Source organism: Podarcis melisellensis (assembly GCF_964234715.1).
Source record: "Podarcis melisellensis genome assembly, chromosome: 3".
Classification (NCBI taxonomy): domain Eukaryota; kingdom Metazoa; phylum Chordata; class Lepidosauria; order Squamata; family Lacertidae; genus Podarcis; species Podarcis melisellensis.
In genome coordinates, this window is record NC_138530.1 from 63,125,446 (window position 1) to 63,148,122 (window position 22,677).

The following is a 22,677-nucleotide window of genomic DNA, read 5'->3' on the forward strand; positions in this document are numbered from 1 at the left end:
TTACTGCCTCTAATTATATTTTGTCCAATTTAGCAAATATCCTATCCCTCATTTGTCAGTTTTACTACCCTCTCCCTAAACCTGGGAAAAGTTAAGCAGCCTCTCTCTCAGCTATTCTTCAAACAGCTGAGCTCCATTCAAATGCACTAATCCAAATTGCTTTGGAGTTAGAAAGAAAAGTTGAAGAAAGATACCAAATCTTACTCTGAACATGTGTAAAAACGTTTGACTGCAGCTGGGGGAAAATGCAAAGCAATGATTTGGGGGGGGGGGAGCAATTAATTGGTTTTCAAAAAGTGTAATTTGACCTTTCCATTAATTGCAGCTTCCGATTTCATTCTTGAGCAGGAGAGTCACAATGATACATGGAACTTTGGAAGAAAAATTTAGAGTTGGCTTTGGGGTTACGGAGAAAAGAAGAAAATGTTCTGGTTTATTCTGAGAGGTATTTTTGTGCTTGTTTATATTGGAACAAACAATTGTATTCAAGCCATGAGCTTTTGTCTCCTTACTGCTTCCTCTGTGTGGGAGGAAAACAGAAAGCATCACCTTGCAAACATTATAGGCAATGGCAGCAGGTGGTCAGATAAGTGGGGAAACATTTTCTCATGCTAGACAATGAACACTAGGGCATAATAGTTTGGAAGATCTTCCAGATGAAAACCAATTGGACTATGAAAGCAACATGATTTTGGTCCTGATTTGCCCATGTTTGCTGTTCTGCAAATAAGCATTGTTAGAAGAAATTATGCAGTCCAAATGGTTTGAGGGTCCAAGTGTGTGTCAAGGCAGGCAAAACATTTATGGTGGTGGACATTACGTCTTTTGTAATGTTAGTAAGGTGCTCCTAACATCTTTAAAAAACACACACACACCTCAGAACAGAATAAAAAAATCCTTCCAGTAGCACCTTAGAGACCAACTAAGTTTGTTATTGGTATGTGTATTCCATTTAAGCAGCAAGTTATACATTCTTGAGAGCACTTTCGTCTTAGGTTCAAGTAGTTCTGTCTCTAATTTTGATTTTTCCACCTGGAAACCAATCTTTTTATCTTTTTTAAACATCTCTTGAATTTGGGCATAGAGAAACCAGTCTCGCACCTTGTCCTTTATTTTTTCTAAACTCTGCAGCTTCCAATTATCTCCAACTTTTTCTATTATCTCACAATATTTAGCCCAACCACTCTCCATGTTAAGTACTTTGGTGGTCTTCGCCTCCGTTGGTGACAACCACCTCGGTGTCTTATTTTCAAATAAGTCCTTGTATCTAGTCCAGACATTAAACAAAGCTTTCCTGACAATATGGCTCTTGAACAATTTATGTACCTTTACCTTGTCGTACCACAAATATGCATGCCATCCAAAAGCATTGTTAAACCCTTCCAGATCTAGGACATCAGTGTTTTCTAGTAGAAACCAATCCTTCAGCCAGCAGAAGGATGCTGCCTCATAGTATAACCTTAAGTCCGGCAGGGCAAACCCCCCTCTTTCTTTAGCATCTGTTAGTATTTTAAGTTTTATCCGGGGCCTTTTGCCCTGCCAGACAAATTTCGTAATGTCCTTCTGCCACTTTCCAAAACACTCCACTCTATCCACGATCTGCAGGGTTTGAAACAAGAATAACATCTTTGGCAATACATTCATCTTTACAGCTGCAATTCTTCCCGACAAGGTAAGTTTTAGTCTTGACCAACTTTCTAAATCCTTTTTAATTTCAATCCAGCATTTTTCATAATTATCTTTGAATAAATTCAAATTTTTCCCGGTCAAATTCACCCCCAGGTATTTCACTTTTTTAGCCACATTTAACTCCGTTTCTTTCTGAAACTCATCTATTTCTAAAGAAGTCAGATTTTTCGCCAAAACCTTTGTTTTTTGTTTGTTCAACTTAAATCCTGCCACCTGACCAAACTCATAAATTAATTCTAAAGCTCTTTTAGTACTAGATTCTGGCTCCTGTAGTGTTAAAACCAAATCATCTGCAAAGGCCTTCAACTTGTATTGTTTACCTCCGACCTGTATTCCTTGTACCTCCCGATCCTTTCTAATCAAGTTCAGCAGTACCTCCAGGACCGAGATAAATAGCAGGGGTGATAGGGGGCACCCCTGTCGTGTTCCTTTTTCAATTCTGAACTCTTCTGTCACCACATTATTCACTATCAATTTAGCTTTTTGCTCTGAATAGATTGCTTCTATACCATTTTGAAACGCCCCTCCCACTCCCATCCCTTCCAAATTTCTCTTCATAAATTTCCAAGATATATTGTCAAAGGCCTTCTCTGCATCTATAAAAATTAATACAGCTCTTGTGTTCAAATTTGTCTGTAGTAGCTCCAGAACATCTATAATGTTCCTAGTGTTGTCAGACAGATGTCTACCAGGGAGAAAGCCTGCTTGGTCTTTATGAATTACTTCATTCAGAACTTTTTTAAATCTACTTGCCAGAGTGTCAGCAAAAATTTTGTAATCCACATTCAGGAGTGAAATAGGACGATAATTCTTGAGTTGAGTCTTTTCAGATTCCAATTTTGGTATCAAAGTGATGAATGCTTCTTTCCACGATTCCGGAGCCCCCTTCCCCTCCATAATTTGGTTACACACCTCCACTAATGGTTGAATCAAATAATCTTTTAAAACCTTGTAATATTTGGAGGTGAGTCCATCTGGGCCTGGGGATTTCCCCAATTGCATGTTCTGAATGGCACTTTCTATTTCCTGCTGTGTTATTCTGTAATTCAGGGTTGTTTGTTTATCTTGGGATAATTTTTTCAATCCGTTACTTTTTAAAAATTGAATAATCTCCTCCTCCGCCTGTGGACCTTGAGTAAACAGTTTTTTGAAATATCTCTGGAAACACTTTCTAATTTCTTCTGGTTTCTGAATACTTTCTCCATCAACCTCCAAGTTGGTAATAGAATTCAATTTGTGTCTCTTTTTCAGCTGCCATGCTAATAATTTTCCACATTTGTTTGCTGATTCAAAAGATCTTTGTTTCATTTGTTTAATTTTCCATTCTACTTCTTGGTTTATCAATTTGGCATATTGTGCTTGATGGAACTTAATTTCTCTTAACACTTCTTTTGACTTTGGGTTAAGTCTAAGTCTTTTTTCACCCTCTCGTATCTTCTCTAAAATCTTATCTCTTTTCCCATTCCAGAGTTTTTTCTTAATAGAATTTTGTTGAATCAGAAACCCCCTCATTACAGCTTTGCTTGCGTCCCAGATTGTTCTCTTGTCCACCGGGGTATTCATATTGATTTCAAAATAATCCTTCAACGTTTTTTGGGCCTTCTTCACAATCTCCTGATCTCTGAACAAAGTGTCATTCATTCTCCATCTGAAGGATCCAGCTGGCACAAGTCTCAGATCCATTTTCAATGCGTTATGGTCGGAGCAGGTTTTAGGGCAGATCTCTATTTTTTTTGTCTTAGGGGCCAGCCCTCTAGTTATCCAAATTTGGTCAATTCTTGTCCATGATAGGTGAGCCTCAGAAAAGAAAGTCCCTTCTTTACCTAGTGGGTTTTTGGTCCTCCAAATGTCGATCAAGTCCATATTGTCTGTCAGTTCAAAAAAAGATTTAGGTAGTCTGCCATCTTTAGTCAAATTTTGGTTTTGTGACTTATCCATATGTGTAGAGACGACTCCATTCATATCTCCCATCAAAATGATGTTAGTGTAGTCTATATGATCCAACATTATCTCATGCAGCTTTTTGTAAAATTCCGCTTTCCCCTCATTTGGTGCATATACTCCTACTATCAAAAATTTTTCTCCTTGTGTTTGGATTTCAATCGCCAAAATTCTTCCTTGTTCATCTTTAAATATCAACTTTGGTGCTAGGTTCTCTTTTGCATAAATCACTACTCCTCTTTTCTTAACTTTGTCTGAGGAAACAAATTCTTGGCCTAATTTTTTGTTAATTAAAACTCTCCTATGGAGCCTAGTCACATGTGTTTCTTGTAGGCATATGATGTCCAATTGTTCCTTTCTCAATATGTGAAAAATCTTTTTCCTTTTCTCAGGGGAATTTGCACCATGAATGTTCCAACTAAATAGCTGCAGAGACATCTTGAATCAAATTGTTAGCCAGTAGGAGTGTCTTTCTTGCTGTCAAGATCTGGAGGTAATGCACCAGGCGGAGGTGGTGGCCAGGCACCTGCTACTCCTTTCCGAAGGTCCTCCCCGTAGTCGTTCAAAAATTTTTCTTGGTCTTCTGCTGATCTAATTCTCACTTTTTTCCCTTTAATGCTGAAGGATAGTCCTTGAGGGAATTCCCACCTATAAGGGATTGTGTTGTTTCTCAGTAGGCTTGCGAGGTCTTTATATGCAATTCTTAAATCCAACAGCTGTTTCGGAATGTCTCTGAAGATTTCTGCAGTTCTTCCCTGAATCACCAATGTATTTTTAAAATGAAGGCCGAGTATGTTATCTTTTTCTTGCTTAGATCTCAAAATGACCAAGCAATCTCTTGGTTTGTCCTTCTTTGCTACTCTTCCCAGCCTGAAGGCGGTGACAATTTTAAAGTCCTTGTCTTCTGCGATACCCCAGAACTTTGATATTTCTGCCGTCAGGTAGCTGATCAAATCTTCTTTCTCAAGTTCTGGTATATTCCTAATCCTAAGGTTGCTTTCCCGGTTTTTCAATTCTGCCATGGACAGGTAGGCTTGCTGTTCATTAAGCTGTCTGCTCAGTGGTCTTACTTCTCCTCTTACTTCCTCTATCCTCTTTTTATTTTGGTCTGCCTTTAAATTTGCTTCTTCGGCTAATTTACGATTTTCTGCTGTTGTTGCCTGCAAATTTCCAATGGCCTCTAAATTTTTAGAAACTTGGTCAGTCAATTTGTTGATTGTGGCTGTCACCTGATCAAACTTAGAGGCCTGCTCATCTGCCTTTTTATTTAACGCTGCCAGCTGTTCCAAAATTTCCTTAGATACAGGATCTAGTCCTCCTGCAGCCATGTCCCGAAAAGCTGGCTGTTTAATTTCTCCTTCTTGCAGACCTGTAACTATTGGAACTGATGATCTGCGAGGCTGCACCGGCAAGGTTGTTTGTATTAGCTCAGATTGTTTTGCTTTTTTGGCAGCTCTTGTTTTTGCGGCTCCACTCATTCCACAGCTGTCCATGTAGCAAGGTCAAATTGTAAATCCCATGGGAAAGACAAACCGAAAGGTAAACATCCAGGCAGAAGCTTTACAAAAAACCCTGCAGTTCCCAGAGACTATATATTCCACAATCCAGTAGGGGGAGCTTCCCAAAAGTTAAGAGAAAAAAAAAGGTGAAAAGTTTCCACCATTAAATTCCCCTCTTTAAAAGTTCCAAAAAGTTCCAAAAGTTAAAGAAAAACCGAAAACCAAGGGGTAGAACCTTCAAAAGTTCATTTAAACTAGCAGAGAGTACGTGTTCTTTACAGTGGTGCATGCACAGTTCCTTATTTGTAACCACAAAAGTAGCCCCAAAGTAACTTTAAAGTCTTATATACAGTTACCGCAGTCTGATGATTTTTGTATCCAGACAGCCCGAGAGCTGTTTTGAAACTTTGTAATCCACACAAAAGAGAAAGGAAGAGGTTGCTGCCTATATCCTCTTGTAAAAAAGAAATTCTCAACTTTTCTTAACTTTCCATGCACTTTAATTCGAATTTGCAAGGTGTACTCCAACTTCTTAAAAGTCCCTCTCAGCGCTTCAGATTTATAGCTCTTTGCTTGGTGTTTAAACAGAGCCGGAAGACGGACTTCCTTTTTAACGTCTCCCGCTTTCAGCCAAATTTCAGAAATTTAGAGTCCCAAATCTCAAAAACCTTACTCACGAGTAAGTTGATTCCAATCGAATGTTCAAGGAAGAAAGGTCAGCGCTCATCAGCAGCAGCCGCGCGGCTTCACTCCCGCGGAAAGAGCGATGAACTCACAGCACCGCTACCCCCTCCACGTTCCGGAGCCCCTTACGGGGTCCCTTCTTCGTTTCCGAGGTCGCTCTTGGTGCCCGCCGAGTCCCACGACCACAGGCTCACTCTACCTGTGGTTTTTCTTAACGGGTCTCCGCTTTGCCGTAGCGGACGACCCTTTTCCGCGGAGCCCCTCTTCACAGCGCGAAGAGGACCGCCATTGCTGTTTCGCGCCGCCTCCGGAAGTTCCGGAAGATGAGTTAGTTAAATCAGCTATGATTAAATGGGCTCAAGACATTGGTTACAACATCATGTTTGAAGACTGGGAAAGGTTATGGAACACCGATATGAAATTCACGGCATGTAGTGCCTTGAAAGAAAACATTATGAAAATGATATATAGGTGGTACATGACCCCAGTCAAACTTGCAAAGATTTACCATTTGTCTGATAAAAGGTGTTGGAAGTGTAAGGAAGCTGAAGGAACGTTCTTTCACCTCTGGTGGACATGCCCGAAGGTGAAGGCATTCTGGGAAATGGTTTATAATGAGTTGAAAAAGGTATTTAAGTATACCTTTACTAAGAAACCAGAGGCCTTTCTCCTGGGCATTGTGGGCCAGAGAGTGACAAAGAAGGATAGAACTTTCTTTTTATATGCAACTACAGCAGCAAGAATTCTATTGGCTAAATATTGGAAGGTACAGGAGCTACCCACGCTGGAAGAGTGGCATACGCAGCTGATGGACTATATGGAACTGGCCGAAATGACTGGCAGAATCCGAGACCTGGGAGAAGAGGCAGTGGAAGAGGACTGGAAAAAATTTAAGGACTATTTACAAAAACATTATAAGTTATGTGAATGTTGAGGATTTGTTAAGTTTTTAGACAACAAGCTTCAGATTTCAAATTTTTGATATTGCTGAATTTAAGTTCTGATGATGAAATGACTAAAGTCTAGGGTAAAGTTTCTATATTGAGGACTGTTGGAATTGTGAACTAACAATATTTCCCCTAAACCTAATATACAATTGAGGAAAGTACAAAACACAGGAAACAAGGTATTAATTTGCTGTAACTTTATTTTATTGAAAAAGATGCAGGGGATGGAAGATGTGGGGAAGTCCAGTAGATCATGAAAAATTGTTTTGTAAAGTAAGATCTCTTTTTTGCTTATAACCTTTTTCCTTTTCTTTCTGTAAAACTGCCTTTGTTGAATAACTGACGATGTATCTGACCTTGGAAAAAAGCAAATAAAAACATTATTATAAAAAAAAAAAATAAGTTTGTTATTGGTATGAGCTTTTGTGTGCATGCACACTTCTTCAGATACACTGAAACAGAAGTCACCAGACCCTTATATATAGTGAGAGGGTGGGGAGGGGTATTACTCAGAAGGGTGGTGGGAATGGCTGATAGGTGTGGTAAGCTGATTGGCTGATAGGTGTGGCAAGCTTGTTGACAACTGTTAATGACTGCAATTGGTCTTACAGGAAAAAGCAAGGGGTGACCAATTGCAATTGTAAGAGCAATTGCAGTAGTTGACCAAACTGCAGTAGGCAGTGGAAGACAGGAGTGCCTGGCATGCTCTGGTGCTTGGGGTCACAAAGAGTCGGTCACTATCTAAACGACTAAACAAGATTTAAAAGAAGCCAACCCAGTTGAATATCATTATTTCTTAAAGATATTTTGTTTAGTACCTCTGAAATTGTTGACAATTTCACACAAATTATGCAACCCTTCAGGATATTTCATGCAAAGCAGCCATTATCACCATAACACTAACATTGTTTCCTGTAATCTGTCACCTTGGAGAAAGAAGGTCTGTATACTTTGCAAAGATCCAGAAATAATGATTTCATTAATCAAATGCTCCGGAGTGCATGGAGTGTATTGAATAACTTAAGCCTTTGGTACTTGCATGGTGTGCTGTGTTAGGGTAAATTGAAAATGCAGGAATAACCAACACTTCCTTAGACACATATGCAGGAGGTGCCGTCTACCTTGTGTGTTTCCTTCCTGTGTGGAGTGAACTATCCAAGAGCACAGCCTTATACTTTGCCACCAGTCAGCCATACCAATTGCCAGCAAATCAGTGTGCAAAAGTGCAATGTAAATTATAGGGATCTTATATACTAAACCAGAGCTGGCCCTGTCCTGCCCCAAGACAAACATATGACTGCAGAAGCGTGGCATGTGGAATGCATGTGTTTTATATATATATATATATATATATATATATATATATATATATATCAAGGGCACTACAGATAAAATTAGCAAAATCCTCCATAAACACAATATCAAAACAGCCTTTTGCACCAACCAAAAAATAGCCAATATCCTCAGAAACCCCAAGGATAAAATCCAGTTGGAAAACCAAGGGGTCTATGAAATACCCTGCAAAGTCTGCCCAGCCACGTACATTGGACAAACAAACAGACGAATAAATGCACGTATCGCAGAACACAAGAATGCCGTCAAAAAAGAAGAAAAAACTTCCTCTCTTTTCCAACACATGAAAGAAACAGGACACGAAATTAATTTTGCAGATTCCAAATTGCTCTTTAACATGGAACATCACCACAAGAGAATAATCATGGAAGCCATCGAGATAGAGAAACACCCTCACAACATGAACAAGCGTGACGACACATCCCGCTTGCCAGACATCTGGAAATTAGCCCTCCCCACAAAAACTGACACCAGATCCAGAGGCACACAGAACGCCATCACCAATCAACCACACCAGACCCAAACCCAGACCCTCTCCACAGATAAATTACAGACACCATCCAGTAGCCAAACCATGGTGGCACCTCCGGATGCTGCACCCCCCTGCAATCCCTACACAGATCTGGCTGACACAGGCCACAAAACCACAGCTCGCCCCTATACACGAAGCCAAGCCAGAGCACAACTAAGTGCAGTACAGCCATCTTCTCAGAAAAACTCTTCACAAAGTTCAAGAGGTCAAGACACAAAGACTTTAGCAACTAATCCACACCTAATGACCCACCTAAGTGGTACTCAGGATATCACTCAAGAAATCACTCAAGATATCCCTCAAGTAATTAAGGAACAAAAGAAGAAAAGGCACACTAGCCTGGGAACTTCCTCTCTGCCCAGAACATTGGAGGCTATACACCACACCCCCTCAACAGTATTTATAGGAACTCAAACACTGAGATCCTGCTCTGTTCCAGTAACAAGAAGCCGAAAGCACCAGCCTGAAGATGACGAGTGAGACCTCGTCGAAACGTCGCCTAGACACCCCAACTTTTACACGGGAAGACACCCGAGGACACCAAAACCTGCATTCCTGTACCCGTGAAAATCTACGAAAGCATATATATATATATATATATATACACATAAAATTCAGTGGTAGTAACTGCATGATAAAGAACACTTCACATGGCTGAGACCAAACCCAGATTAGCTTGGATTTTCCAAAGGGCTAGTCTTGTGCCATGCTTTGAATCATGATGTACTTATTTGGCAGCCACATATGGATGTCATGGTCAATCACCCCTCAGAACTTGGAAACAGTCATCCCACCACCACACCTATCCTTCTGGTTGCCTGTTTATTTATTGTGTGGTTGCAGAACATACATTGCTTGAAGTCAGCCAGTGGCAGTGCTTAGTCAGTTTCTCCTATATGAAACCATTGTGTTTGCAAATGCCTTTCAGCTTGCTTTGACCTTTAGCAGCTCAGGGTTTACTTTTAACAGAGGTAAATTTATTATTATTCCTAAACTTCACAAAGCAATATGCCGAAGGGCTAGCCTTATTAGCAGCTAAAGTGGATGTTCTCCAAAACTATTGGTATGTGCGGTGTGATTTCTACTGAAAAGAACAAGATAATTTTGAATGAATCATTGCCAGTCATTGTGAATAAGCATTCAAGTGTATATTAGGAAATTATGGCTCATTTTCATGCAGGAGCAGGCACTTAACTAATAGCTGACATATCTAAGTACAGAAAGTGCAAAAGGATTGTTTATATGGCCAAGTTCAACAGGAGAGAAACACGAAAGGTAAGACAAATTCACTCTTATTTAAGATAACTCGTCTAGATTATTTTCCTTGAATTGTTCTAGCACAATATTGAATCTATCACAACTTTCCTCTGAAAAAGATTAGTGTACCTGACTAAATAAAAGCAAACAGCAATAGGTTGTTGTTCCTACTGCTTCAGTGCTTTCCCTTTCACCACTCTGAATTTACAACAAAACAATATGACAGGCAGCACTTCTTACATACAAAACTGGTGAGTTGTTGTTTTGCTGTCAAATTCTAAAATACAGTAGAAATACATAATAAGGAAGATGCCTTATAGCAAAACAGGCCATTGGTCCATCTTGCTTAGTATTATCTACACTGGCTGGGAGCAGCTGTTCAGGATTTCAGGCAGGCATCTCTGCTAACCCTGCCTGGAGATACTAGTGATGGAACCTAGGACCTCCTCTACATGCAAAGCCGATGTCAAGTCCAGCAAAAGCTAGAGGACCACAAGTTCTCCATCTCTGTTTAGAAGGCGTATCAGATTATCAGTGAGTTGAAATCAAGAAACAGAGGACCAAGCTGTTGGAATGGTTAAGTGGGGTTCATCATGGGTTTCTTCTCTCATGGTAACAGGGCAATACTCTGCATGCTCACTCAAAAGTAAGTCCCACCATGTTTGGTGAGGCTTATTCCTAAGTAAATGTGAATAGCACTGCAGCCATGGAGACACAGGCAAGCAGGGACAAAAGCCTGCAAATGTAGGTGCACGGTCCAGAAGAGCCAAGAAGTTCATTAGGAAGTTGAGGTATAAAGTTACAGCTGTACATTGCCAAAAACTGTACATATTTATTCACTGGCAAAGAACCACCTGCTCTTTGATGTGTATGCCAAAGCACATATGATTTAAGGGCATATGACTCAGGGTTGCCTCTTTCTGTTAAAAAGACGGCGATTATGCATTCTGGCAGGAATGGTGTAGTTTTCCAAGGAATCACACTACTTAATGGGCCATGCTATATAATACTGGACTTGTAAATTGTGATTAATTGCACATGTTCATATCAAACAGCATTCACTTAGAAGTTTTATTTCGAAAATACAGACAGACAGTGCTCTCCCTGCCTCCCCCAATTGAACTAGATCTGTTAGCTCCTAGATATCCTGCCCTTTTTCTGTTAGACTAACTTTGGTATGAAATTCGTGCAGCAAAATGATTTTAATCCTGGCTCACATACTTGTACAGATGCAAACAGCACCATTCCTTCATTTGGGTAGAAGTGATTACCATCAAAAGTTCAAAGCACACAACCAGACAGGGGTCAATTTGGAGTGGGGGGAAGAGTTATTAATACAAAAACCAGCAAACTTGGATAAATATCAGCAATTCCAGTCCTGGGAGAATCTATAGAATCTGAGACTTGATAGGCAGGCGTCAAACCATCAGGAAGGAGGCTGGAGGAGATACCAATTACATGGTTTCTGCTGATTCAGGCATGCTTATTCGTGGCTTACCTGGCTTGTAAAGGAATCCACTCACTCCCTTACACTTTTTGAATCCCTCTGCACCAGATCAAACCTGAAAGATAGATGACTGGCCTCAATGCTTTACAGCACATTGATATACCTATAGAAAACTCTGATGGCCTTCTCAAGGCTTAGGAGCTGCTAATGGAAACCTGGATAAATAACACCAGGACTCTCTTGCAGGAGGGTTATAAGGGGCATGCCAAAAAAGGGATAGATTTGGTATCTGCACCTCTTCTGCAGAAATAAGAGTCAGCGCTCTGTGTATCCCCCTGCCTCTCAATCTTCTATGTGGAAAGGTCATGTGGGGGCCCGTACTAGATGAGGGGTAAAGCACAAGGCACAAGGTCCCTTTGACAAGGTGACTCTTTACAAGCACAAGAACCGTGTTCATTAATACCTTGGTGCATACTTGCTTTCCTTCCATACTATACTCTGCCTTGTAAAAGCTTGTACTGTAACTGGAACAACTTTGTGTGGTAACATTGGTTGTTTAAAGAAAATAATAAAAATTGCAGTGGGGGGAAGAAATCAGAGAATGCTGTGGGCTTCTTCCAGTCCAAGATTCTATGCTCCCATGAGCATCATATGTTGAAATATTGTATATCAGCCTGCCTTGGACCTGAGAGCTTGTTTCATCTCATTGTTCTACCATAGGTTGTAGCCTGCTGTGCACTAAAACAAAAGAGGGCCTTTTCCTCATTTGTGGAATTCCCTCTCATTGGACATGCATGTGGCACTGCTACAGTTTGGAGGCGCTACCAGATTACTTGCTTTTGAGCACTTGCCCTGATATGTTTGCAGGGAGATTAGAGAATGTTTACTAAGCATTCGTGTCTGTTGTTGCAAGATTAGACGGCATGGCATCATAGCAAGTGTATTTTCTCATCACTTTCCTTATCACAAAAAGTACAACCTTTTGAGGAAGCTGGTTTCTTGCACAAGACCTCCAAATCAACTGTAATTGTGCAACCTGAGTTTGTTAGTATGTGATTGAATCCCATCCAAAAATAACAAGTCTGGAAGCACCCTGGCATTTAGTAACACACTTCTTCACCCAGTTCTTTGGGGGAACTTGATGTAACAATGTCAGCTACAACTGATGTCATCTGCTGTCTGCTGTTATTTATTGTTGTTTGATATTTTAATTAGTTCTGTGATATTGTATTTTATAATTAACATTTAAATTACTGCAAACCACTCTGGGATCATAATTAAGAGTGGCTTAGAAACTGATGAAATAAGTTGTTATTGTTGTTTCAGGTATTTATATACCACTTAATATTCAAAAATTATAAGCAGTGAAATTAATGAAACAAGTCAATCAAATAATGTATAATTAAATAAATAATCAAATAAATAATCAAAATATAACGGCTCCTAATCCTCCATTCTAGTCATACGCAGATGCAGTTCATTGATGACTAATCGCTATGCAATGTCTCCATGTGGGAATATTCAAATCTTCAACGGTTCAAGACATCTACTTTTAAGCATAAAATGTTATATCAGAAGCAGTCCTGAAACAATCTTTGGTATCCCAAATACCCAGCAGTAGCTTCCAAAACACAGGACATTTCATATCAATGCACCAAACACACTACATTCCACTGTCCTACAGACACATTCATCATACTCCATTCTCTCTCTCTGCTCCTCAGCTTCCCATCAACATTGTGTATTCTTGCCATACTGTATTCTTGTTGGAAAGGCAACAGTACTTAACAACTTGATATTTTTAACAAGATTATTTAAAATGCAATCTTAACCCCCACTGCTCTGGAGTAAGCCCTGCTGAATTCAATAGGACTTGCTTCTGAGTAGACATGCTTAGGAACACACTGTTATTGCTTCAAAGATACAGCATTGGTCCATGCATCCTCCTCCTAGAAAAGGCCCATTTAGTCATGTTGGTTCATAGAAAAATCCAGAGTAGAGCAATACATTTCTTAGGACCAACCAAATGTCACAAAATAGTAAGGAAGCTTTTCACTTCTTCAGAACTCTTCACCAGGCAAAGCGTTGGAGAGAAAGAGAAAAATGGCATGATGTTAAAACAAAAAAGTTTGTAGTTTTAATAGTCTAAAAGATAGAGGAGACTGAATGGAGAGTAAACTGGAGCAGACTATACAGTAAGTTACTTTGAGTTTAATTCTTTGGAGAAAGGGGACTGATAAAATAAGTATAAGAGTAATATTGTGGACTTTATGAGATAGGAAAAACCAGTCATGGCAGATCTTCCATTACATTGAAAATATAAAATTTAGTCATTACTCAGATCTATTTTTTTTTATGTTATCCATTCCTATCATTCTTTCTTCTCATCTATACTGTAGAACAGCAACATATTCAAGATACTATATGACTAACTTTACAAAGGTCATAGTCCATACCTCAAAGGTTTTATGGCCTACTGTGCACAACCCAATTAATCGGTTTAGAACCTGACAGCAGGTGAGCCTTCATATTTTAGTCATATAGCCAAGCATCTTAATTGCTCATTATGTTACAGAACAAATTGGGAACGTTTGACCTAGAGAGGGAAAGGCAATCCTTTTTAAATTGATATGTACTTCTATTTTTAAAAATTGTAAAGGCTCACACCTGCTGCACACATGATACAATGAAACAAGTGGAGAGTAAACCAATTCTAAAAGTTTATGTGCCAGGTTCAGCAATTATATTGGCAATTGTGGGTAACTATGGGTGTTTCAAAATACTGTAGGCACCAGTTTTGTTTAAACATGATGCAAGCCAGTGCTATTTTTCTAGAAATTGGGGTGCCAGAATTCACCATGAACTTCTCCCTTGTTCTCTTATACTAATACTAATACTACTACCACTTTATTATTTATACCCCACCCATCTGGCTGAGTTTCCTCAGTCACTCTGGGTGGCTCCCAGCAGAATAGTAAAAACACAATAAAACACCAGAAATTAAAAACTTCCCTACATGGGGCTGCCTTCAGGTGTCTTTTAAAAGTCAGATAGTTGTTTATTTCCTTGACATCTGAGAGAGGGTGCTCCACAGGGAGGACGCCACTACCAAGAAGGCCCTCTGCCTGGTTCCCTGTAACTTTGCTTCTCCCAGTGGCAAAACCGCCCAACTGAGAGGTGTCAGAAGTGAGTTCTGGTGAGTTCCAGCTGAGAAAAAGCCCTGATGCAAGTTATTTGAGTTGCAACAAACATTTCTTCAGACAATTCTCAACTAGATACCTAGCAGGATTCCATTCCAAACAACCTTCTTAAGAGCCAGATAGATAAATTCCAAAAGATTAGACATATCTAATCACACAAACAGCGCACACACAAACCCATGCAGTTCTGCCTGCACTCCATCACTTAAGCATACTAAACAATGAGACAAAACCAGGGCTAGGACTTTTCAAACAAACATCAAAGATATCTCTGTTACAAGTCAAAGGGACTGTGATCCACTAAAGAGATTTAAGATTCCACACTCAAATCCTGAGATGGTGAAGGCTATAGTATCTCCAGGCTTTAACTACTACCCATTGAGCTGGGTCCAGAAGTGTGACTCACTCTTAAGAGCAGAACACTGCTGCATCAGATGTTCTCCTCTGGGACAGCCCTGACCCCAGCTAAGTATCTCAGAAAAGGAGTAAATGTGTAGAGGGATATATTAGCACACTTTCCTCCAGAATTCCATGTAAAGCGAAGTTCTCAAAAAGCGATTCTGTTTTATCAGATTTTCCATCAAAATATGATGAAGAAAAATGCTCAGTTCACCACCAGCATCACACTATGTAATTGACAGATTAAGAAAGATGGGTCAGCAATGGGAGTGAACATAAGGCATAATCATGCAGGGCAGGGTAGCAGCACAGCTGCATCTTAATATGACACTCACTGTATTTGTTTGTTTGTTTATATTATTTTCCCACTTCATCCCAAGAACAGGTTATAATATACTCTTAACTCAATTCACCTTCAAACTATTCCTTTGAAATAAATTATGCTGCAGTTTACACATGCAGAAGGCCACTCCTGTGTAATGTGCAGTAATTAATTTGGAATAACTCTCGCTCCTTCACTGTGATAGTCAGTAAAGCAGATTGCCATCCTCATTATCCCAGATGAGTTTGCATTAGAAAGGTGGGGCAATCCAACTTGCAACTACTACTCTAAAGTCAAGTGCCAAGGAAAGTTTAAAGAGTGCAAATACCATACTAGACTCTTGAATATTAATTTACTGACATGAATCATTGGCAATGTCAGCTATTAAGTCCAGTGTATGGCGAACCACCATTTCACCACACACCAAAGTTTTTCAATGCCCTAATATTAGTGTGTTTAAATCAGCTGGCTCCCTATTAGTGAATACTTTCAAAAAGGAAGATGCTGTGGTTAAAGCATATCTGGCATGCTCCTAACATCCTCTACTGTCTGATGCAACACATGCAGGTGTGGAATGTGAGTAACCAATGTTGAGGAAATTTACTTCTGCACATGCTCAGGGGCACCTTATTCTTATTCACTTGTCGTTTCACATGTTACGGCACTGAATCGTTGCAGTGAAAATTGTAGGTGGCCAATTTCAAACCTTCTCCCCTGTATTGGGAGGAGATGACTTGCCAAAGGTCAGGCAGCATGTTTGCTGTTCCTCCTAAATTAGAGGCATCCCACTCGGTGAAGCTGTGCTGCTGCCTAGGTGCTTTAGCAAAGCCTGCGTCACTTTAGGATGCCAGCCACATCGTTTGGGTCCCTTAGCCAGATTCACAGAGTGGCCCGAGCAAATATTTGCTTCTCCCTCTGCAAAAAGACGAAGGTCACCAACCATCACTTTGGAATGCTTCCCTTCGCCCAGCGAGCTGGTGACTGCGTGGAAGAGAAGCGTCCCCTTGGAGCCTCACGGCAGCCCTGCCAGGTAGGCTGCTTTGCCGGCCGGGGGTCGGGTTTTGCGCCCGCTCCGTCCCCGGGTCTCTCGAGGCGCCTGGCTCCGGAGCGGGGAGGGGGGCGGCGAGTCTCCTTACCAGGGAGAGGACTTTGTAGGGGTTGGGCTCCTTGACTTTCGCCCTGAGCGCCGCCGCTTTCTCCGGCTCGTCCGCCACCTCCATAGCCGCCAGCATGGGCACCGCGGCGGAGTTCTTCTTCTCGGGCCCGTCGCTGCCGAAGCCCTTCTCCAGCGGCGGAGGAGCCACCTTGGCTTGGCTGTTCCTCAGGCCGGCGTTCTCCATTCTCTCGCCCGGCGCCTCCTGCGCCCTCGGCTAATAAAAGGGCCGTGGCTCCGCCCCCTGCCTGGCTTTGGCGGGCTTCCCTCAGGCCGCGAGGTGGGCGAGGGAAGAACTCGGCGCTCCGGGTTCCTCGGGTTCCTGCCTCGCCTCCCCCCGCCCCCACCCTCTGGCCGCGCGCTCTCTCTGGGGAGCCCGGTGGCTTTTTCTTCTCCCCCCATTCCTGTTCGCAGGAGCCTTCCTCTGACGCGCACCCTTCCCGGGAGATGAAGAGGAGCCTGTGCTGCTGGTCCCCCTGAAAGAGCTTTCTAGAGGATGGTCATCAGCATCACCACAAGGGCTTTATTATATATCTGTCAGGAAGCTGAGAAGATGGCAATGTGTGGCTCCAGAAGCCGGCGGCGCAGGAAGGTGACCGGGGTTGTTTACACGGGAGAGTGTGAAGAGGCAGCGTTTTCCTCTGCGGAGAGGAAGGGAAAGTGGGTGGCTGGGCGAGGGGAAGACTTCCAGCCTTCCTATTTGCACAGGTTCTTCCAGAAATCACACTCACTTCTCCAGGCGAAAATGGAACAGAAAACGGATAAAAAAGATGGAAAGGCATCATCCAAAGATGGAACTGACTTTTTTGTCCCCCATGGACCACTTGTGAATTGGCTGGTGAACACTTAATGGTTTTTCTGCCTGTTGTAGCAAGTGCCATGTGCTGTGCTAGGTGTTATATGATTATTATTTTTCTCCCCACTGTTGTATTACAGTTTGCATTTCACATAATTCAAATGGTAGTTCAGTAACATGCAATACAATAAATAATATGCAATAAAAGAAGCAATAAAGATTCAAATAAAATCAAGATGAATATTTAATGCAAGATACGGCATGGGCCACCAGAATGAGGCTTGGGAACCGTGGGAAATAGTTGTTTATTACATACCATCTCTAAAAACAAAACCCAAGGACTATCTGATGTTCATCTTTGTCTCCCACATCCAGTAAGAAACAGTCTTGCAAATGCAAACTTACCTTCCTTGGAATTTCTGCTACAGTTTGATGCATGGTTACTTGGAAGTGATCCCCACTGAACTAAGACATTACTGCAGAGGAAACATGCTGTGTATATAAGAGCTGGTTGCTCCGTTTGTAAATGCACATGGAACACACACCTGTAATATATAGAGAGAGAGAGAGAGAGAGAGAGAGAGAGAGAGAGAGAGAGAGAGCTTTGTTTCCTTTTTTCTTTCTTTGCATACACTCAATAAAACTGCCAATATAATGACATCATTATACAAGTCTATGGTGAGACCACACTTAAGAACACTGTGCACTGTTCCGTTTGCCTCACTTCAGAAAGGACATTGCAGAGTTGGAAAAGGTTCAGAAAAGGGCAACCAAAATGCTCAAGGGTCTGGAGCAGCTCCCCTATGAGAAAAGGTTTGCAACATTTGACACTTTGTAACTGAGTTAAAAGGGACATGGGTGGTGCTGTGGTCTAAAGCACTGAACCTCTTGGTCTTGCCAATTGAAAGGTCAGCAGTTCGAATCCCAGCGACGGGGTGAGCTCCCATTGTTTGGTCCCAGCTCCTGCCAACCTACCAGTACAAAAGCACACAGTGCAAGTAGATAAATAGGTACTGCTCCGGTGGGAAGGTAAACGGTGCTTCCGTGCACTGCTCTGGCTTGCCAGAAGCTGCTTAGTCATGCTGGCCACATGACCTGGAAAGCTGTCTGCAGACAAACGCCACCTCCCTTGGCCTGTAAAGCAAGATGAGTGCCGCAATCCCAAAGTCGTTGACGACTGGACTTACGGTAATTGTCAGGGGTCCCTTTACCTTTACCTAATTGAGTTAAAAGGCAAGTAGGGGAGGGGGCATGATAGTGGAGCTGAATGTTGAAGATTCAGGAGCAACAAAAAGAAAGCACTTCTTCATATACAGACTATGGAATTTGCTCCCATAAGGTGGGAGCTTGCTTTAAAAGATTAGACAAATTCAGGAAGGATAAGGTTATCAATGAGTACTAGCCATGGTGACTATGTTCTGGATCCACTATCCAGAGGCAGAATGCCTCTGCATACTAGTTGCTTGGAATCACAAGTGAATAGATCACTGTTGCACTGAGGTCCTGCTCTGGGGCTTCCTATAGGCCACTATGAGAACAGGATGCCAGGCTTGATGTCAAATCCAGCAGGGCTCTACTTTTTTTAACAGAGCAGGTTTCTCTGGCCCTTGTTTATTTGTTTATTTACATTGCCTTGAACATTTGCAAACAATGTGTGGGGAAATGCAGTGGGGAGATGGCTGTGAATCTGCTTTTAGCCATGTGCCATTAATTAAAAGGTGGAGAAGGTGAAAGAAGCTAGAGGAAGAACAGAGGGTTTCAGCTGAGATCTACCAACACTCTGCCAACCCTTAGTCACTAGACCTTTTATCTGATGCCATTTGTTTGTTTGTTTGTTTGTTTGTTTTTGCTTGCTTGCTTGGAGCATTTGTTCCCACCCCCCAAAAAAAAATCCATGGAAGCCCACGGAAAAGTCTTTACATACTTCTCAGGACTGAACAAAATAGTCAAAGTCACCATATAGCAATAGCAAAGCCCTGTGCAGATGAGCAACAACATTTGGGCAAATACTTCACATATACCACTTAAAACAATTTTGAGTCTCTCTACCACTGCTGTGCATGAATGAAAGTTTAAAACTGCAGTTTCAAAATACTTTTTCTCAGGTTTGTAAACTTATTGACAGCCATTTGGGAAATGGATTTGCAACTGTATCCCAACCTTCCTGGTTTGTTCTGTCACCTTTGCACTGACGCTTGTTGCCTTCTGAAATGCATTTTTAGTCCTCCATTCATAATTTCCCCCCATCCGGATAATGGAACTAACATCCATCTTACTTAAAGCTTAAAGGGAAAGAGGCAACATAAGCTGTATTTACATTTCTCTCAAAAAAGGAAACAAAAACCCCCTCACCCATATATAATTTTCAACATTTTCTAGGTACTGGACATTTCACAAGCCCTTTTAAACTTTTGAACTGTATCTTCTTTCTTTTTATGATGTTGTTCTATTTGACTGACTGTGCTAAAATTATATTAGCTATGTTCAGAAATGAACACTGCTGGGCAAGGATGAAAACCACAGTAGCTGGTACAAAGGCCAAGCAATACATATGCAAATTCCATTTATGAAATTTCTATGAACCTTTTCTAGGAAGTTAAAGAGCACTTTGTATGAGAGCAAACATTACCAGAAATTATCTGTTTGGTTTAGCATTATAAAACGATATGTTTAACATTCTAAAAATGTATATTTTTTATGTTTGTCTGTATAAAAAGATATAATTAACAAAAATGTTTGAAACTATCTGATGGCTTTTGCTGTTCAACTGTCTCTCCAGAACATTAACTCTGATCTTATGTCAATGGGACTGGACTGCAATACTATGTATACTTACCTGGGAGTAATCCCCATTAAACACCATTGGATTTTCTTCTGGAAATACATGCCTAAGATTGCACTGTAAATATGGTTGACATTCTTGTGTGTCAGCCTAAATAGTTTTTGGATCATGCTTGCTAAACAGCACATAAAAAATTATTAACACCAATGGGCTTTCAGTGAGGTAACTGGTCAGTAATTTGTAGACCAACCCCATGTTGCCTGAGGTTTCTCAGGTCACCAGAGTGACATGGTTAGAGTGGTGCTGTAGTGGCTTCCATGCTGCAAATGTGGTATACCTGATGGTGCTTTTGTAAAATTATACCACAAAGAGCTGTGTGTGTGTGTGTTTTTGTGTGTGTGCTTAAATCCAAATCCCCAATTGTTGGGGTTTTTTGTTATCAATCAACTAACCATCTTAGTTTCGTCTATATTATTTACTGTACTTATGGATGATGGCCAATGTTAGTCATACCCAGAGCAACCTCAATGAAATCGTTGGATTTACACGGCTTAAATCCATTGATTTCAATGAGCCTACTCTGAGTGTGACTTCAGTGGAGATCACCCTATGTGTTTGCTTACTTGAATAATGTGTATACCATCCTTCAGCCTATTTGGATTTCACAGCAGTGTACAGCAAATTGATTATAATGTAATAATAAAACAGCTAACAGCTGCAATGCTTGAACCATGTTAAAACACCAGCAATTTAAAGTGTCCGGGTAAATAAGAAAGTTTTTGCCTGGTGCCAGAAAGATTGCACCATCAGCACCAGCCAAACATCTTTAGGGAGGGCAATAAGAAACGTGTATAATTCACAAAAGGCAATAATAGTAGTCTATCTATGACAGTGATGAGGTCTCTGCTGAAGTTCCATCTCAGGGTGTTGGATTACATCAGCTCTCACTGCGTTTCTTTCTCTGTGTTTTCCTAAGGTAAACATTGTCATAACTATTTTTAATTCTAGCATAACTTCCTGAAAATGAGTCCTGTTAGGAAAATGAGCTCAGCAACTTTTATTCAAGCCATTTAGAGTTTTGCACTACATTAGACTTCCCAATTAAGCCTTGGTGTCATGGACAACTAATGCAGTATGTGAATAAATATTAAAAATATTTCTGTTAACTTGCTCAGATTCCTACAAAAACCTTTTCATAGTAGTAAATGGGTCCATTGATCTTCTCAGAGGCATCATATGAGATATCAGTAGGAGGAAGGAGGCAATGATGGTAAACAGCTTTCCAGCAAGGGTAACAGCCCTTGCAGTGTAATCTTATGTACTCATAAATAAGTCCCATTAAGTTCAGTACCAGCTGCAAATAAATAAATTTCAGTGGGTTGCACTCTCCTCCAGACTCTAGGGGAAGACTCTTGTGTAAGATGTCGGCTACTGTCCTATAATGAGCTCATTTCCAAGGATTGTGAGACCTTTCTTTTTGTTAGTCTTTGCTCTTCAGGTTTTCCTCACATTTGTCACCAGACGGGAGAGGAACCAATTTAGTCCAAATGTCAGCAAGGTGATATTTTGGTGGCAACCCTCTCAAACCTCACTTGATATAAACAATGGTATCTATTTTCATCTGGAAGATGTTGGAAGGTATGATTAAATGGTTTGTGAATTGCAGTTTCAAGACTTCCGAGGCCATAGGGTGATCTTTACTACTGAGGTGGGGAAAAGCAAAGATCTTTTAGAAGAGAGCTAAAGCCAGAAGTTCCACAAATTCAATGTCCAGTTTACTCTTCAGAAGTGAGAAAATAACATCTGGAATCACTGGGATTTTGTGGGTTACAGGGTTTTTCTTTTTCTTGAAGAGTTGTGGAACGGTATGAGGGGACATTTTGATGTTTCTGTGGTGTTGTTAGGACATCTTGTTCTGATCATCTTGTTCTCGTTTGGTTGGGGAGGATATGAGTGGCATGTTCAGTATTCATTAAGAGTCACCATGCTGGTGATTGCGTGTTCTACTGCTTCTGAGTTCTGCATAACCAATGCCAGTTGTAGAAGATCCGCTTCATTTATGACATAGCTTGCTACCAGATGACTTGTTTATTGAACTTCAGGATTTGTTTGCACAAAGTATTCAGGAACTTATATGATTCCATCAAGCAGTCATTTTGATTTTTCGGTAGGTAGATTATATGGCAGTGTATCAAGCAATTGTTATCCCCCCACTTTCCCGGCTATTTCCCCAACATTTTCCTTGCTGGAAAAATTCTGATTCTTTTTGCAAGTGGGTTTGTTGCAAGTGAATTCCACCCCACAAATAGTGATATTCTAGAAGTGGCAGCAGTAGATTTAGGGGTGAAGCTAAGATTAACTGAATATTTTCTGTGAACAGAATCAGTTTCAAGCACACCGTATGAGCCTAGGAAAGCCTTTTGATGAGTAAGTCATACTAGGAATTCTAAATAATTTGAAGGTCATACCACAATTGAAATGTCATGCAATTTTTTCCCCAGATGTCTGTGCCTCAATTTGACTTTGGTACAACCATAAATAAATCATCTCTGTATAGCAGAGGGCTTCCAGACAGATGTTTATCATGGGATCAAAGCTGTTAATGCATGCATGTTTTTCACAACTTTCACATGATGTCGTTGAAATCAAATGTGAGTCCCTATTTTCCCTTCATTT

The 22,677-nt window shown here is 40.9% G+C and overlaps 1 protein-coding gene across 1 annotated transcript in view; it reads right to left on the reverse strand.

Moving 5' to 3' along the window:
* The window catches only part of ENPP1 (ectonucleotide pyrophosphatase/phosphodiesterase 1), a 53,246-nt gene extending 36,502 nt beyond the window's left edge, over positions 1 to 16,744 (reverse strand). Inside the window, exon 1 of the mRNA XM_081907081.1 lies at positions 16,407 to 16,744. Within this exon, the coding sequence (XP_081763207.1) occupies positions 16,407 to 16,610 (204 nt within the window). The 5' untranslated portion in view covers positions 16,611 to 16,744. The remainder of the gene's footprint in view (positions 1 to 16,406) is intronic.
* Between the last annotated feature and the right edge of the window lie 5,933 nt (positions 16,745 to 22,677).